Source organism: Acromyrmex echinatior, chromosome 11 (genome assembly GCF_024713525.1).
Source record: "Acromyrmex echinatior isolate Ae372 chromosome 11, ASM2471352v2, whole genome shotgun sequence".
Classification (NCBI taxonomy): domain Eukaryota; kingdom Metazoa; phylum Arthropoda; class Insecta; order Hymenoptera; family Formicidae; genus Acromyrmex; species Acromyrmex echinatior.
This window is the reverse complement of record NC_141862.1, coordinates 5,387,256-5,402,223: the sequence shown is the minus strand read 5'-3', so window position 1 is coordinate 5,402,223 and position 14,968 is coordinate 5,387,256. Positions and strand designations below refer to the sequence as shown.

General features: G+C 34.2%; 3 protein-coding genes and 1 long non-coding RNA gene across 6 annotated transcripts; 2 read left to right on the top strand and 2 right to left on the bottom strand.

Annotated features, from left to right (window-relative positions):
- Nucleotides 1–548: 548 nt before the first annotated feature.
- On the top strand, nt 549–4,579 carry AIF (Apoptosis inducing factor). The gene is made up of 12 exons (XM_011063967.2): nt 549–1,087; nt 1,751–2,055; nt 2,134–2,191; nt 2,277–2,437; nt 2,501–2,631; nt 2,722–2,897; nt 2,975–3,166; nt 3,232–3,422; nt 3,534–3,786; nt 3,865–4,019; nt 4,094–4,345; nt 4,474–4,579. Exons 1-12 carry the CDS (start codon nt 1,003–1,005, stop codon nt 4,543–4,545), a joined length of 2,031 nt encoding a protein of 676 aa, XP_011062269.1. The 5' UTR covers nt 549–1,002; the 3' UTR covers nt 4,546–4,579.
- A 268-nt stretch (nt 4,580–4,847) lies between these two features.
- LOC105150709 (protein broad-minded) lies at nt 4,848–10,684 on the bottom strand. Of its 2 annotated transcripts, XM_011063964.2 has the most exons (8): nt 8,953–10,684; nt 8,540–8,877; nt 8,267–8,463; nt 7,793–8,203; nt 7,404–7,723; nt 5,512–5,689; nt 5,227–5,442; nt 4,848–5,149 (listed from the first exon to the last, which is right to left on the bottom strand). In XM_011063964.2, exons 1-8 carry the CDS (start codon nt 10,614–10,616, stop codon nt 5,030–5,032), a joined length of 3,444 nt encoding a protein of 1,147 aa, XP_011062266.1. In that variant the 5' UTR covers nt 10,617–10,684; the 3' UTR covers nt 4,848–5,029. The 2 variants fall into 2 exon arrangements, with proteins under 2 accessions (XP_011062266.1, XP_087267627.1); XM_087411501.1 differs by lacking the exon at nt 4,848–5,149 and having other exon boundaries at nt 5,244–5,442; nt 5,595–5,689.
- A 104-nt stretch (nt 10,685–10,788) lies between these two features.
- LOC105150710 (TBC domain-containing protein kinase-like protein) lies at nt 10,789–14,867 on the bottom strand. 2 transcript variants are annotated; one of them, XM_011063965.2, is made up of 12 exons: nt 14,448–14,867; nt 14,129–14,378; nt 13,808–14,036; nt 13,449–13,723; nt 13,209–13,355; nt 12,860–13,142; nt 12,593–12,770; nt 12,011–12,217; nt 11,676–11,935; nt 11,491–11,618; nt 11,250–11,412; nt 10,789–11,184 (listed from the first exon to the last, which is right to left on the bottom strand). In XM_011063965.2, the coding sequence occupies exons 1-12, from the start codon at nt 14,650–14,652 to the stop codon at nt 11,077–11,079; spliced, it is 2,433 nt and encodes an 810-aa protein (XP_011062267.1). In that variant the 5' UTR covers nt 14,653–14,867; the 3' UTR covers nt 10,789–11,076. The 2 variants fall into 2 exon arrangements, with proteins under 2 accessions (XP_011062267.1, XP_087267628.1); XM_087411502.1 differs by having other exon boundaries at nt 12,860–13,355.
- LOC147908084 (uncharacterized) lies at nt 11,000–12,822 on the top strand. Its single transcript, XR_015546774.1, has 2 exons — nt 11,000–11,087; nt 11,777–12,822. It is a non-coding gene; the product is annotated as an uncharacterized LOC147908084 (long non-coding RNA).
- Nucleotides 14,868–14,968: the final 101 nt, after the last annotated feature.

The window sequence follows — 14,968 nt, the reverse complement described above, 5'->3', positions numbered from 1 at the left end:
TAATAGAGGCCCTGAACGCTGATTGGTAAGCTATAAGACGATAGACACAGAATTCCAACTCGTCGGAAATTTATCGCCTTATTCCGTGTTTCTATATGCATTGACATATGTATTCCCGTATTGGCTTCTGCACACTGGAAAAACAAGACGCAGTAATCAATGAACACATTAGGAACTATAATCTTATTGGCTACTACGCGATTTCATATTTTTACTACACGATGAACGTTTCCGCATTCAATGTGCAGAAGCCATATGTTGGATTTCTCTATTCCTATCCTCTATTCGCTATTGCTATTACTATCGCTATTTCTATCGCTATTGCCTCGCATTGTGTTTAAGGCTATAAAAATAAAATGGGCGCATTCAGCGAACTTAACAGTTGAGTGAGCGTTCGCTATTATTGATGTATTTTTTTAGAATTTTCATCCAATTAGAATTTTAGATCTAGAAGAATACATCAATAGCAGCGAGCGCTCACTCAACTGTTGAGTCTGCTGAACGCAGCCAATTGATATATGAGGACACTTGGGCGATATTTCCGAACGCAGTCCGGATTGACATAGTCGAGTTTTGGAACGCACTTCTGAAATTGCCTTTGAAACGGCGCGAATGCGAAAAGAGCAAAAAAGAGGCAAAAAACGGTCCCGCGTCCCGCTAAGCAATTTGTAGCGGTTTATCGTGTGTTTGGTGTACATACGCGCACATCGTGAAGCGATATCAAAAATTCACATATTTTGTCTATCAGTCATCACTCGGCATTCATTCCCGTCACTACGAGTAGAGAATCGTTTTTTCGCGATTTGGTGCGACTTTGGGAAAGGAGGTGAGAATCCAGGTAATGGCGTGTCGCGCAGCGAGCATCCTTCCGGCGAGCATCCTTCCGGTCCAGAGTAAAAGCGGCGGCAACAGCCAGCGGTTGATTGCTGCACATTGCAGCAGCTGAGTGGAAAACACGACGAGCGCCCACCATATTGCATAAAGACAACCGGCTCGGCGAAGATGTTTGTCTGCGGTAGAATCGTCGGCCAATTGCCTGTCAGGTTCACACATGTGAATCACGTGTATCGATCTGTAAAATACACCGGTGAGTTTAGTTATCTCAGCGAATTCTCTCTTTTTCTGCCCTTTTCTCATACTGATTCATGCCTGCTCGGGATATTGATTTGAAAAAAGTGCTCTTGTTTCCTCGCTTGTTTTACGTTTTTTCATTTTTTTTTTGCATAATATTCTGGTTGCATAACCTTCCGAGCGATAATTGTACGGTTTGGATTAACGGGACTGTGTTTACAATCTCTCTCTTCCATACGGCTTATTTGGTCTCAAATAGCTAGCGAATAACCTAACCTGGAGACACTTTTTTTTAGTTTTGTAAAGTTGTATTATGTTACATTATTAATAATTTGAAATGTAAAGATATTCTCGCGTTTTTTGAAAAAATTGTAATAAATGTTTTTTTTTATCTCTTTTTTCATATTGTTATTTAAAATGTAATTTCAAAATGTAATACATTTTATGTATCTAGTTTTTCATTGTATCATTTGTATTACTGTGCTACTATTTTTTTACTAGTAAAGTGATGTTATCTTTTTGAATCAGAGATAACATCTTTTTACTGACTAAAAGTAGCTGGCTGAACATGATAATATGATTAATGCAATAAAATGTTATATAAAATATATTATCAAGAACTCTTCGAGAATGCTCCCTTGTTTATAATATCTGTTGATAACTTACAAAAATATTACAGGAATTGTAAATATTAATAACTTACGCCACAATAGCGATGCAAGCAATAAAAAGTCACACAAGCCATCAGGTACTACTGTCAAGCCAGAAGAATGTGTGTCTGAATCTAAATATCTCAAATCACAAAAAATTCCTGTTTGTGAAACTGGAGCGCCTTGTCCTGTACCGCAAGAAAGATGTAAACCAAGCAACAAACAGATTCAACCGAACGAAAAAGGCTCAGATTTTAGAAAAAATGGAAAATATCAATTTAGCTACTGGCACTTAATTGCTGCCTTAATTGTGACAGGAACAGTTACATACAAGGTATTACAATGTACGACAATTTTTATTTGATTAAAAACGCTGATTAATTCAATTTTTTTATTGTAACATTTTTAACAGATATCTTCATCTTTTTTGAAAGATGACGAAACAGATCAACAGAAAAGCCAAAGTAAACGTAAGTTAAATAAAAAATTGTATGTTGGAATAATAGAAATATTTAAAATATTACTACTATTTACATATACTATTTGTGCTTTTAGAAAAAAAAGAAGAGAGAAGGCATTTGAGATCTAAAAACAAAGAAAAAGTTCCAGCAGATTCCAAATTAATCCCCAAAGAAGTTCCTTATATATTGGTAGGCGGAGGAACGGCTGCATTTTCAGCATTTAGATCAATTAAATCTAGAGATCCCAAAGCTAAGGTATGGAGTATATTAATAGATTTTCTTTTTTTTTATTTATGCACATAAGAATTTTCTCTCCAGGTTTTAGTTATAGCACAAGAGGAAGAATTTCCATATATGAGGCCACCGTTATCTAAAGAACTTTGGTATAATACAGATAGAGACACAACTGCACAATTACGTTTTAACCAATGGAATGGAACTCAAAGAAGGTAAATTTTGCTCAGTTTAAACATACAATGAATAGTGACCTTACAATTATCTTTTTACTTGCATACAGAATGTTTATATTTATTTTATAGTATATTCTATGAGCCACAAGAATTTTACTCAAATGTTACTAATCTTATCGAATCAGATAAGGGTGGAGTTGCTGTAGCCATGGGTTGGAAAGTAACAAAAATCGATGTTATAAATAAAACTGTGACTCTCGAAAATGGTTATGAAATAAATTACAATAAATGCCTCATTGCAACTGGTAAATTCTGTTCAAAATTGTTATCAGACAAAATCAAAATTTAAAATTAAATTTTCTATATATAATTGTATTTGCAGGCGCATCGCCTAAAAATCTATCAATATTCGAATCCGCCGAGGACATTATAAAAGATAAGATTTTAACGTTCAGAACGAAAAATAATTTTCTCGATTTGGAAGAAAATGTTTCTAATCCTAAATGCAAGAATGTTGTCGTTATCGGTGGTGGATTTCTCGGTTCGGAACTCGCTTGCGCACTTGCTAGGAGTTGTAAGTTTTTTATTCACTATCAAAATATTTGTGAATAATTTATAAAAAAATGTGTTTTATTATAGATAAATCTAAAAATATTTTCCAAATTTATAAAGAAAAATTTATAATGGCACAAGTATTACCAGAATATTTGAGTGAATGGACCACGAAAAAAGCTGAAGCAGAAGGTGTTCGCACCATATCTAACACAGAAGTTCAAGATTATAAATACAAAAATGGTCGATTGTCCCTTGTCCTCACTGGTGATCAGACTGTATGTTGATATATTCAAGAGTAATTTTATATATAATTATATAACTTTCTATGTAATTAGTTAAGTACTTCGATTTATATTGAAATTTTTTATTTTTTTGTGTGTAAAAAGATTGATGCTGATCAAGTGATAGTAGCGGTAGGTGTTCAACCAAATACAGATTTGGCAACAACTTCCAATTTAGAGACAGACCCTAAAATAGGAGGATTCCTCGTTAACGCTGAATTAGAAGCGAGAAGCAATCTTTGGGTTGCTGGAGACGCCGCATGTTTTTATGACGTCAAACTTGGTAGAAGAAGAGTCGCACATCATGATCATGCAGTTACCTCTGGAAGATTAGCAGGTGAAAATATGACCGGCGCAGGTAATTCAACAAATTCAGAGATATCTCTAAAATAATGCAATGAAATTACGAAAGTAACTCGTAAATTTCTCTTTACAGGTAAACCTTATCTGCATCAATCGATGTTTTGGTCAGATTTGGGACCTGATGTAGGATATGAAGCGATAGGTATTATAGACTCATCTTTGCCAACTGTTGGAGTTTTTGCAAAAACGACAGGAGCAAATGCGATGCCAATTAATAATCTTAGCGATGTAAGTAATCCTTACAGTGAACATGTGATATATTTAATTATAAAAGTATTTTTCTGGACTATTTTTTTTCCTAGGAACAAAAAATAAATTCTGAAGTCTCGCAATCTAATGAAAAATCGGAGCCATCGATATCACAAATTGTAAAAAATAATAATACAGAAGATAATGCAGAAGAAGAAAAGGAAGAAGTGCGTGGAGATAAAGTAAAAGAGCAATCTACGAAATACAAAGATTTTGAGAAGGGCATTGTTTTCTATCTGCGAGATGATGTTGTAGTAGGAATAGTTCTGTGGAATATCTTCAATCGAATGTCTCTTGCCAGACAGGTAAATTTATCAGCATTAATCTGTTTTATATTTATGTTATAATTCCTTTCAAATATTCCTGATTTATTCGGATACAATCAATATAACTTTATATAATTTAAATAGAAATAATTTTTATATTATTTCAGGTCCTTACAGGAAACACGAAGTATGATGATTTAAATGAAGTAGCAAAACTTTTTACAATCCATGAAGATTGAGTGTTTAATTGACAAATAAAAGAGTGAATGACAATATTGAGAGATTATTATACCGTATATGTGTAATACGGTATCTGATTTGTGTTTAAGGTATTATCATTGGAAAATCTGCAAACGATAACTCGTATATCGTTGGATTTTGCAGGTATGCGAATTATGCGAGTACCAGAGTCAATGTTATGTTGTATACATGAAGATTTCTAAATACAATCTATACAAATGTTCTATATGTGCAAAATGTACATACATCCATTATAGCTAATGAAAATTGACTTATAGGAAATAGAAAAACAGAGGAACTATTAATTATGATAATTAATTGTTATTTGTTATATACATACATTTTACTGGTGTTTAATTATTTCATGTTAAGAATCCTTAAGATTTTCTTTTGCATGAATGTGTAATTTGTTTTTTCGACAATATTGAATCGTACATATCTTTTTTTCGTATTTTTTAAATTAAGCTCGTGAGATATATATATTTATATTTCATCTTCCGAATTTAAATTTTTAGTCATTGCGGGTAAAATCCGATTTCTATATCGTTGACCTAAATTATCCATATATGTAATATAATTATGACAGCGATACTCGTCCAATACCTGTATAAAAATGCATTTAGTAAGTTATCTAATGATATTAAAAAAAAATAACTCTAGTACATTTCATGTATATATACCATGCACTCCGGCCACATTTTTCTGTTCGTTAAATCCTGCAGTAGCTGTTCCTGGCAGAATTGCAAGAGTGATACAGAATAATACACCATATAATCAGATGGATACAAAATGCATATTGCAAAAAAATGAACGATTTCGCTCCATGGAAGGATTCCCCAGAAGCATTGCGACAACATTCTATTGAATATCATCCACCAATTGACACCGAAGACATCCTTTTCGTTTGAAAATCAAAATAACATTATATTTTTAGGTAACCAAATTTTTTTAATTACAAAATTTACCTTTAATCCATATTTAATATTTGGAAGCTCGATGTTAACCATAGTTTCTAAAACTTGCATAAAAGTAAACTGCGAACTAGTACCTTCATTATTTTTTTCATCGATAACTTTGCCCAATTTCGGCCAGAGAAGTAATGTTGATGGAAATTGAATTACTTGCATGATAAAAGTCTTGCACCTATAATCAATTGCTAATTAACATATTTGATAATATGTTGATATAACAGCATATTATCTGGTCAATGATGAAAAGAAAATATTGAGACGGGTCGATGATAATAAAGAAACATTGACCCGGTGAGAACTAAGTTTTCAATCTGAGACCTGCCAATGATGATATATGATTTGCTTGAGTTAATCGCTATTGATTGCTTTGAAATGCTTGTTTAATCAATTTTTTTTTGTAATTAAAATATTGCAAAAAAATATTGATTGAATAAGAATTATATATGCCACTATACGTGATCATACCGGAAATTAAACAAAGCTGTCAAAGAATTAATTCGCGGTCAGCTGAGGTTCCAATTTTTTATACTAATTTACTTCCTCCAATAATAAATTAAATATTTAAAAATAATATTAGGTGTTGGAATTCATTCGTAGCGTTTTACAAGAGATGGCACAAGCAGTACACTATTTCGTTGTTACCTATAGTTCTGTATACATTGTAAACATCTATCATAGGACGTCATTTGCCGTACATAACCTTTCTTGAAATCATAAATAACAATACTGTATAATTCATTGAATATGTCAAAATTTGTGCCAGATAAAGTGTTTTTGCGGGGAGTTTTGCTTCATTACTTTAATATGAACAAAAGTGCAGCTGAAGCTCATCGTATTTTAGTGGATGTGTATAGTGAACATGCTCTGGCTGAGCAAACGTGTAGGAAGTGGTTTGCACGTTTTAAAGCTGGTGATTTCGACTTGGATGACAAGGAGCGACCTGGTCAGCCGAAAAAATTTGAAGATAACGATTTGCAGGCACTGCTCAATGAAAACTCATGTCAAACACTTAAAGAATTATCTACGTCATTGGAAGTTGACTTCTCAACAATAGGAAAACGTCTTAAAAGTTTGGGCATGATCCAGAAGGAAGGACATTGGGTCCCATATGAATTGAAACCAAGGGATATTGAGAGACGTTTTCTCACGTGCGAACTGCTGCTTCAACGGCAGAAAAGAAAAGGTTTTGCATCGGATTGTTACCGGTGACGAAAAGTGGATCCATTATGACAATCCAAAGCGCAGAAAGTCATGGGTTAAGCCCGGCGAACCATCAACATCAGTGGCAAAGCCCAATATCCATGGCTCAAAGCTCCTGCTCTGTATTTGGTGGGATCAGAAGGGTGTCATATACTACGAACTGCTAAAACCGCATGAAACCGTTACTGGAGATCTCTACCGACGGCAACTGATGCGCTTGAGCCGTGCATTGAAGCAAAAACGGTCGGAATACTTCGAAAGACACGATAAAGTCATCTTGCTGCACGACAATGCTCGCCCACACGTTGCAAAACCGGTAAAAACATACCTGGAAACACTTAAATGGGAAGTGCTACCGCACCCGCCGTATTCTCCTGATATTGCACCTAGCGACTACCACTTGTTTCGATCATTAGCTCATAGCTTGTGCGAGCAGAAGTTCACATCTTACGAAGATTGTACAAAATGGTTCGATTCCTAGATTTCATCTAAAGATGAACAGTTCTTCCGACGCGGTATTCATTCACTGCCCGAAAGATGGTCAAAAGTAGTAGAAAGTGATGGGAAGTACTTTCATTAATGTATTTTTTAATGCTCATGTGAAATAAATAACATTCTTTCATTAAAAAACGCTACGAATTAATTCCAACACCTAATATATAATATATATATATCGAGTTACATACTTATCCACATCTCCATCACAGATAATGAACACTGTTGCTAAGAACCAATCAAAACCCTCGAATCTGTTCGGTTTATTGTACTGTATAAATATGTAGGCAGAATGAATGAATTGTTTCAAATTCTTCTGACTGTCATTATTGTTCTTTAAAATCTCTCGTTGTTCAGCATAATTCAAAACAATGTTAATAGCATGTATATCTTCCAGAAGCCAATAATCTGTATCGTATGTTATATTCTCCTGCCATTCAAACTGCTCTACCCATTCCGCAGTTGGAATAGCTTTGTGCATTTGATTTAACAAATTCGTCATCATAAAATTCTAAAATAAAAATTATTTTTCTAATTTCTGTTATTAAATAGGATACTAAATTTATATTTGTGAAATTACCTTAATTGGACATCGCGAGGCTTTATGAGCCGCTCTAACTTGTGAAACCCAACTGATATCTAGCAATCCGGGCCTTTCCTCCTGCAGCATATCGTTCAGCTCTGAATCGCATTCCATTTCTCGGTAATCCATCATATCTGCGTATATTCTGGGAGGTGGAAACTCCGAAAAAAACTCATATTCCTCAAATGGTATCACATATTGTTTTCTTTTATATGTCATGTAATATGATTTTAATAAAATATCATGTCGTACGAAACTGCATTCATCAATTATGTATTCCTTTCGCAATTCTGGCTTATTACCATCATCAATATCGTCCTCTGTCTTATAATAAGTTTCATCGTCGCTTTGTTCTTTGCGAACTTCAAGGAAAATTGTGCTACTTTTCTGAATATCTAATAGCGCTTCCTAAAAAATTGTATTATTATATATAAGTGTGCAGCTGCTGTTTCATCGCATATAACGTATTACCTGGAAATTTAACAAATTTAATAAGTAAACACAAACATCTAGATTCCAAATTATAGTATTCAACGATAGAAGAGCTAAATAATGATAAATTGAATCCTCGTCTAGTGCAGCCTGCAATAATTCAAATAAATTCGAAGGATAATCCTTTTCCTCGTCATTATCCGATTCGCTATCATTGACCATAAACGCGGCAAAACCTGTTAATGATATATATTCATTAATTATATATTAAGAATGTATACAATAAGAAATATAAATGGTTAAATTTCGTACAATTAAAATTAAGGGAAAATAATGTGAGAATATGTAGAAATTCGTTGACGTTTTCTTTATCCCAAGGATCATAAAAAAATCTGGGATCCTTTGCGTTTGTGCAAGTTTGCGACAACAAAGTTGACAGAACATGGGATCCAAGATTTGCGAGCACATTATAGCCCAGATCAAAATAACCAGCCGATGAAATGAAGCTGACTATGTCAGTAGAACTCCAGATTACTCTTAAAGGAGCGATTAATCCGCGAATCAGTTCTTCGAATACTAACTTCTCATTGACGAGCGCTTGCAATCCGAGTGGTATTGATACCATTTTTAATAAAACTTTTTTGACAGCACTGTAATAGAATTTTAGAGATTATATATGATTGCTAAGATTTTCAGAAATAAAATCTATTTTCCTATAAATCTACCTATCGAGTTGTTGAACTTTATTTTCGTTTTCAACACTGCATTTGTTTATTCTTTTGTAAAAATTAGCTACGGCTGGATAGAACTGCATCTCAATCTGTTCTTGCGCGGCCTCGTAAACGTCATAAATATCGAATAATTTTTCTATTAGATTAAACGAATTTAGGATACATTTTATATCCATTATAGAAAACGGCTGTTTCAATAAATTCGACATACATTGCATTACGATTGCAACTGGGCACTTTGATGAGGTATTTTCAGAATTTGTTGAATGCTCTTTACAATTTGTAGTCAAAAATGCCGGACCATCTACCGTATCTATCATGTGAGAAATAATATTTAACGTATGTGGCCAAATCTTTATATTATTTTCAGAAAGAGATGCCAAGCGACATAATGTGGCATGGTAAAAGTCAATGTTGTATAGTACATCCGAAACATCGAGCATATTTTGAAGAGCGTTACATGAAGTATTATACACTCCGCTCGGAGCGTCTGCTGCTAACTTATTTAAAGAGTTCAATAATTCTATTAAGAAATCAGCCACATCAAATGGCGTTTTTAATGAACTCTCCGCGAGCAACTTTCTTCCCGCCTCATAGCTGCAGAGCTGCGAGACAAAGGTCAAACAATGCAGATAAGTTGCAGTTTCTATCGTATTGCCAGGGATACATAGCTCGTTGCTTTCATCCATGATAGAGATGGACAAAGAACAAGGTGTTTCTGCTACACCGCTCTTAACGCATTCAATAACATTTTGCAGAAATGTTGGAGACTTTGCTAGAATAACGATGAAATTTCTCCTGGTAGAGAGACTATGAAGCCACCTTTTGCTCCATTTGGCCTGCGGCTCTAATACTGAGATAATATTTAGCATGTTTAAAGTTTTAGGTTGCAACGAGTTGCCAAAGCTATGCGTACTGAGAAATACTATAAATTGCTCTATAACTTCTTCCACAGTCTTGTCGCTGAGCCTAGTATTTTTCAACATTTCTTCTTGATAGCGAACTATCAGATGCATTATGTAAAACAGTTTCTCATGCAGGAAAAACTTGAAATTAATTCCGGAAATTAGAGTGGGCAGAGTCTCGCGCAATTTCTGCGAATGATATTGCGCATTGAATGCGTTTAATAAATTGCTGTAAGTATGGTTTAATAGCGAGCAATTAAGCAACCTTGCATGTACCTGCATGCTGGCATCGAATATAGCTCTGCTATCATCTGTGAGACCATCTAGCAACGTCTTTTGGAAAACATCCCACTGAGAACTATTATTTATGTTGGATAATTCGATCTTTAATAAAATCTCATAGCCAGCCAGTCTTACATGGACTGGCTTGTCACGACTAATTTTGTCAATAATGCAGTTGTATTCTTCCGCATTTCCTTGCGGAGAAGTCCATTCGTCTGCTGCGAGATCGCTGGTGAAGGAATGTGACGATTGTGATGCTGCGGATGAAGGTTTTACTATCACGTATTGCTCGGCGATTGCCTTCTTCATAGAATTCAACAAAGCAGTCATATCCTTCGAATGTGAAAGCTTGTAGGCGATATCGCTGGGTACCTGTTCCTTGTCTATAGCGCTTTGTATAATTTTTCCAAACTCTTTCTTCAAGCATTTTCTTAGCCATTTGTGAAGGTCCGGTGGTACACTTTTATCCATACTTTTTTACTTAAATTAATATTATATTATACAACTAATCAAAAAGTGTGCAACAAAAGGCACATGTCTAAGCTTTAGTGTTCACAACTTTGACATTCGTTGTCATAGCAACTGGAAGTGTACACATACGAAGCATATATGGCATTCATTTGTGAATAATCGAGTCACGCGATACAATGAAATTTTTTATAACAAAATTGTACAAGATCGTCATACAGATTTATAGATATCGTATATCAATTGTACTGTGTAGAATAGTACTAGGATTTAATTGCACATTTCGGTCGATTTTCAGCTTGATTCCTGCGTTATTTTTGCGCTCAGCCTAAATGCCGATCGGTCTTAGACAAAGGGCAGAAATCAAGCTGAACATCAGCCGAAATATGCAACTAAATCTCAGCATTGGTATAGAGAATACATTTGAGTATTATATGTATAGTAATTCAATTACGTAATTCAATTAACGTGCAGGTACTATAATATTCGGAGACTTGGAGCGTAACGCGTTCATTCCACCTTGCAGAGAACAGACTCCTATGACACTGCATTTTACCAGAAATTCTGCAAACTATTAGAAAATATATTACAATTAAATCTCTCTTCACATTTTCCTTTTATATATGATTTACTTGCCAGTGCATTGTTTTGATTGTGCGGTCCAATAATTACAACGACACTGCTTTTATTATCTGTTAACGGTTTTGCATGTGGCCCGAGTGTGTCGATGTGAGTTTGAGATAATTGCACACTTGTAAATGGAATATTAATACTACCGAGAACAGCACCCCTCTCGAATCTGTTAAAAACAGATTAGTTTAGGAAGTAAATCCTTTCAATAAAATTTTGTTATTATAATTTGAAAACAAATACTTACTGTATATTACTACGTACATCAACCACTATGACTTTATTCGGTGAATTGTTGTAAAGATTTAAAAAGTCTTCCACACTTATCCTTGGCATCTTTTCAGTTCCCGCTTCGGGTTCAATCCAGTTTGCATCCTACAAATTAATTAGAATTTTATAATATGTAGATAATCAATTACAACAGTACTGTACCTTTGCTGTATTGTATTGGTGTTTTCTGTATGTGATACTAGCAGGTGTATTTTGATACATTGTCATGGAATCTTTAACGCATAATTCTATGTCAATTTCAGGTAAATCAGAGAACAGGAGAATACACTCATTGAAACCTGACATTAATAAGGAATCTCGCAATTGCTTCAATATCGCTAATCCAACTAAGAGAGGAAACGACGAGTCTCCCAACAATAGTTTATCCCATAGATGCAATATTTTATGCAATGGAAATACGTCTAAAATTAGTTATTTTTTAATTTTTATATCAACAATTAATAATATGGCGCATTGAAAAAAATAGCAAAATTTACGTGAAAACATCGTTAGGAACCATGGTATGGCAAAAAGTTCTGGTACAAAATTTATGGACTTCAAATGATTCGCTAATTGGGGATCATGGAACGCAATAATTTGGGAAAATTTGCCCAGATATTCCTGTATCACCGCTGAGTTATCTTTCAGAAAGAACTTGTGGAGATACTTCGGTATGAAGGTTGACAGACACGCAAAAGCTCGAGCTAAAACCAATAGCACAATACATTAACTCGTAACAGGAAAACATATTTTTTATAACTAAAAGAATATATGGATCCTATTAAAGTTTTTTGTTATTACATATATAGTTTTAAAAGTTTTAAAATTTTCAATTAAAAAATTATTATTACTATTCAACTATGTATAAAAAAATTGTTATTATATAGTTTTAGAAGTTTAAAAATTTTCAACTATAAAAAATTGTAACAAAACAAAATCACGAAAAATAAGATGTAAAATATAAAATTATTCCAAATCATTACATTATTTAAAAATTAGAAAAATGTCTCAAGGTCATCAGGATTTTATATTCTAGTTACAGATAAAGAAACAAAAATATGTATGTTGAATAGTCATACCTTCATTATTAAAATTTAGATAAAGAAACGGAGCTGTAAGCGAATCGAGCCCTTGCCAATAGACGTAATGTGGATTATTCCTGACCCACGCCTTTAGCAATCTTTGCAATCGTTCATGTCCAGCACCAGATGATAGTAATTCACTATATTGATGGCATCTCGGTATGTCCACTTCTATCTGAAATTATTATATATCTATCTGAAATAAAATTATTAGCAAAATGCATTTACATGTCGAGTATCATATTATAATATGTAATTATATACCTGCCGATCAGTATGAGTGGGCGTTTCCTTATCAATCATGTCATAACGCTTTTGTATATCGCCGGTGATACCAAGCAAAGCCGCCCATACGGCACCTCTAACTGGAGGCGGTATATCTTTATGTGCTTCCTCGATAATTGCCTCCTGAGTGAGCGGATAAGCCTGTAAAAGTCTGTCGAATAGGACAAGCCTATAAAATTGATATTCTGTATCACGCTCCCTTATGATTAATGGCAACTGAGATGCGGCATTCGTCAGATCTTCTTGTGCCTGAATTCGCATTCTGTAATGTAAAATTTTTATAACAATTCGTAATATTAAAATAAATATAGGATGAGAGTGAACTGACTGGTTTGTTAACCAAGGATAATTTGCTATATATGGGATATGAGCTAAACGCTGGCGAAGAGTCTCCATAGGAACTTTTACGACCCTTACATCGAGTAGACTAGCAGTGTCTCTCTGACCAAACATTTGACCAAGTAATATGACTAAGCTGAAACAAAAATTTCAAATATTTGATATAATCGCATTGAACAATATAATTATATGAACGATTATTTTATACATATATATTTGAAAAAAATACTTTGGAATAGATAAGATAGGTGGTCTTGATCTAATGAGACTCTGCTTTTTTAGATCTACAGTAATATCTCCACCGGCCAATTGCCATAAATAATACAACTCATCCATTTTTCTAACAATAACATTCTTATAGAGATTTTCTTCCTTTTCTTGTATATTTTTTATTAAATGTTCCGCAAATATCGGCAACTCCAGTAAATCCTCTGGAGTTTTACGCTTAGTAGGATGAATTTGCAGACACGAATCTACAAATTCCTTTAGCTCTCTTGGTAACTTCTGTATGATACAAAGATGTAATGTTACAAGATATATAACATTATAATGTAAACAGATTATAATACATAATAGATAAGTCTATACTTCATAAGTATGGAAACAATTATTTTCTCTGGCAAGACGTTCAAATATGCTAGTGTCACACAATATTAAGCTCAGAACTCTTCTCAAACACTGGGATAATTTTATACCAGGCCAGATAGGTTGTCCTAATAGTTGCTCCGCTATAATCATTCCCAGAGACCAAGAATCTATTTTAACACCACTCGGACTAGGATTTAAAAATACCTCTGGTGCTGTGTATTTTGGAGAACTGAAAAAAGAAAATTTATTTATAATTTATTTATAACAAACAGATATAATTAATATTTATATTAGTATAAAAGAGATATTTGAAAAAAATACCCAATTGGAAAAGATACATTCTTTCCTCCATCTGTCATGTAATATAATCCGTAGTTGTATAACTGGACATCACCATTTTTCTTAATCAATATATTATCTGGACTCAAGTGTCTATGCACGAGATCTAGTTCGTTCATGCGCCGTAACGCTAAGAGACTCTGAAAGGATATCTTGACGATTTCTTTTGTACTTAAATCATGCCTAGTGCTCAATGGATTTCCACTGTACTCCGTAACAACCACAATTCTCTCTACAAATATACAAAAATAATTTATCAGTCTCAGTGGGAAATAAATTTATTTGCATTGTCAGGACTCACCATGTTTGCTTCTAATTATGTCAAGATAGGGAGAGAGGTGAGGATGGTAGATGGTCTTTAGAAATTGCGCCTTTCCGTAGATAGTTATGGAATTCGGGGTGAGTGGTAGACCGTTGCTGCCGCACACTTCCACTGGGTGACTTTGCGCGAAAAAAGTCATGCCACCCAAACATCGCTCCTCGTTCTCCAGTAGTGCAGGACACATGATGTTTGTGGAATTCCATAAATCTCTCTCAGATTATACGAACTGACTCCGCCGTTTGGATTCGGATTTTCTGTTACACATCATTATTGTCGTTTTCTGCATTTCTTATGACATGCCCGATGTCCGCTTATTATCGTTTACAACAGCTGTTACTCAACCACAGACTCTCATGAGTAGACTGCCGATTTCGCCTCTACGTTTGAAGACAGCACTGGACAGCGCCATATTTGTGTTCATTCACTCTCACATGTATAAATCACACAGATAATCAGGAAGCATTTACTTATGGCAATTTATGGATGCCTTCCATTTACAA

Bases quoted from the DNA above. Each gene is read 5' to 3' on its own strand.
- AIF (XM_011063967.2), top strand. From the start codon at position 1,003: ATGTTTGTCTGCGGTAGAATCGTCGGCCAATTGCCTGTCAGGTTCACA. The intron at 3,167-3,231 runs GTAAGTTTTTTA...GTTTTATTATAG, and splicing joins TTGCGCACTTGCTAGGAGTT to ATAAATCTAAAAATATTTTC. The intron at 4,346-4,473 runs GTAAATTTATCA...ATATTATTTCAG, and splicing joins GAATGTCTCTTGCCAGACAG to GTCCTTACAGGAAACACGAA.
- LOC105150709 (XM_011063964.2), bottom strand. From the start codon at position 10,616: ATGGATAAAAGTGTACCACCGGACCTTCACAAATGGCTAAGAAAATGC. The intron at 8,204-8,266 runs GTAATACGTTAT...ACAATTTTTTAG, and splicing joins TAAATTTGTTAAATTTCCAG to GAAGCGCTATTAGATATTCA. The intron at 5,690-7,403 runs GTATGTAACTCG...AATTGATTATAG, and splicing joins TGTGATGGAGATGTGGATAA to GTGCAAGACTTTTATCATGC.
- LOC105150710 (XM_087411502.1), bottom strand. From the start codon at position 14,652: ATGTGTCCTGCACTACTGGAGAACGAGGAGCGATGTTTGGGTGGCATG. The intron at 13,724-13,807 runs GTATAGACTTAT...TGTATCATACAG, and splicing joins ATTGTTTCCATACTTATGAA to AAGTTACCAAGAGAGCTAAA. The intron at 11,936-12,010 runs GTAAATTTTGCT...AACTAATTTTAG, and splicing joins GTTCCTAACGATGTTTTCAC to ACGTATTTCCATTGCATAAA.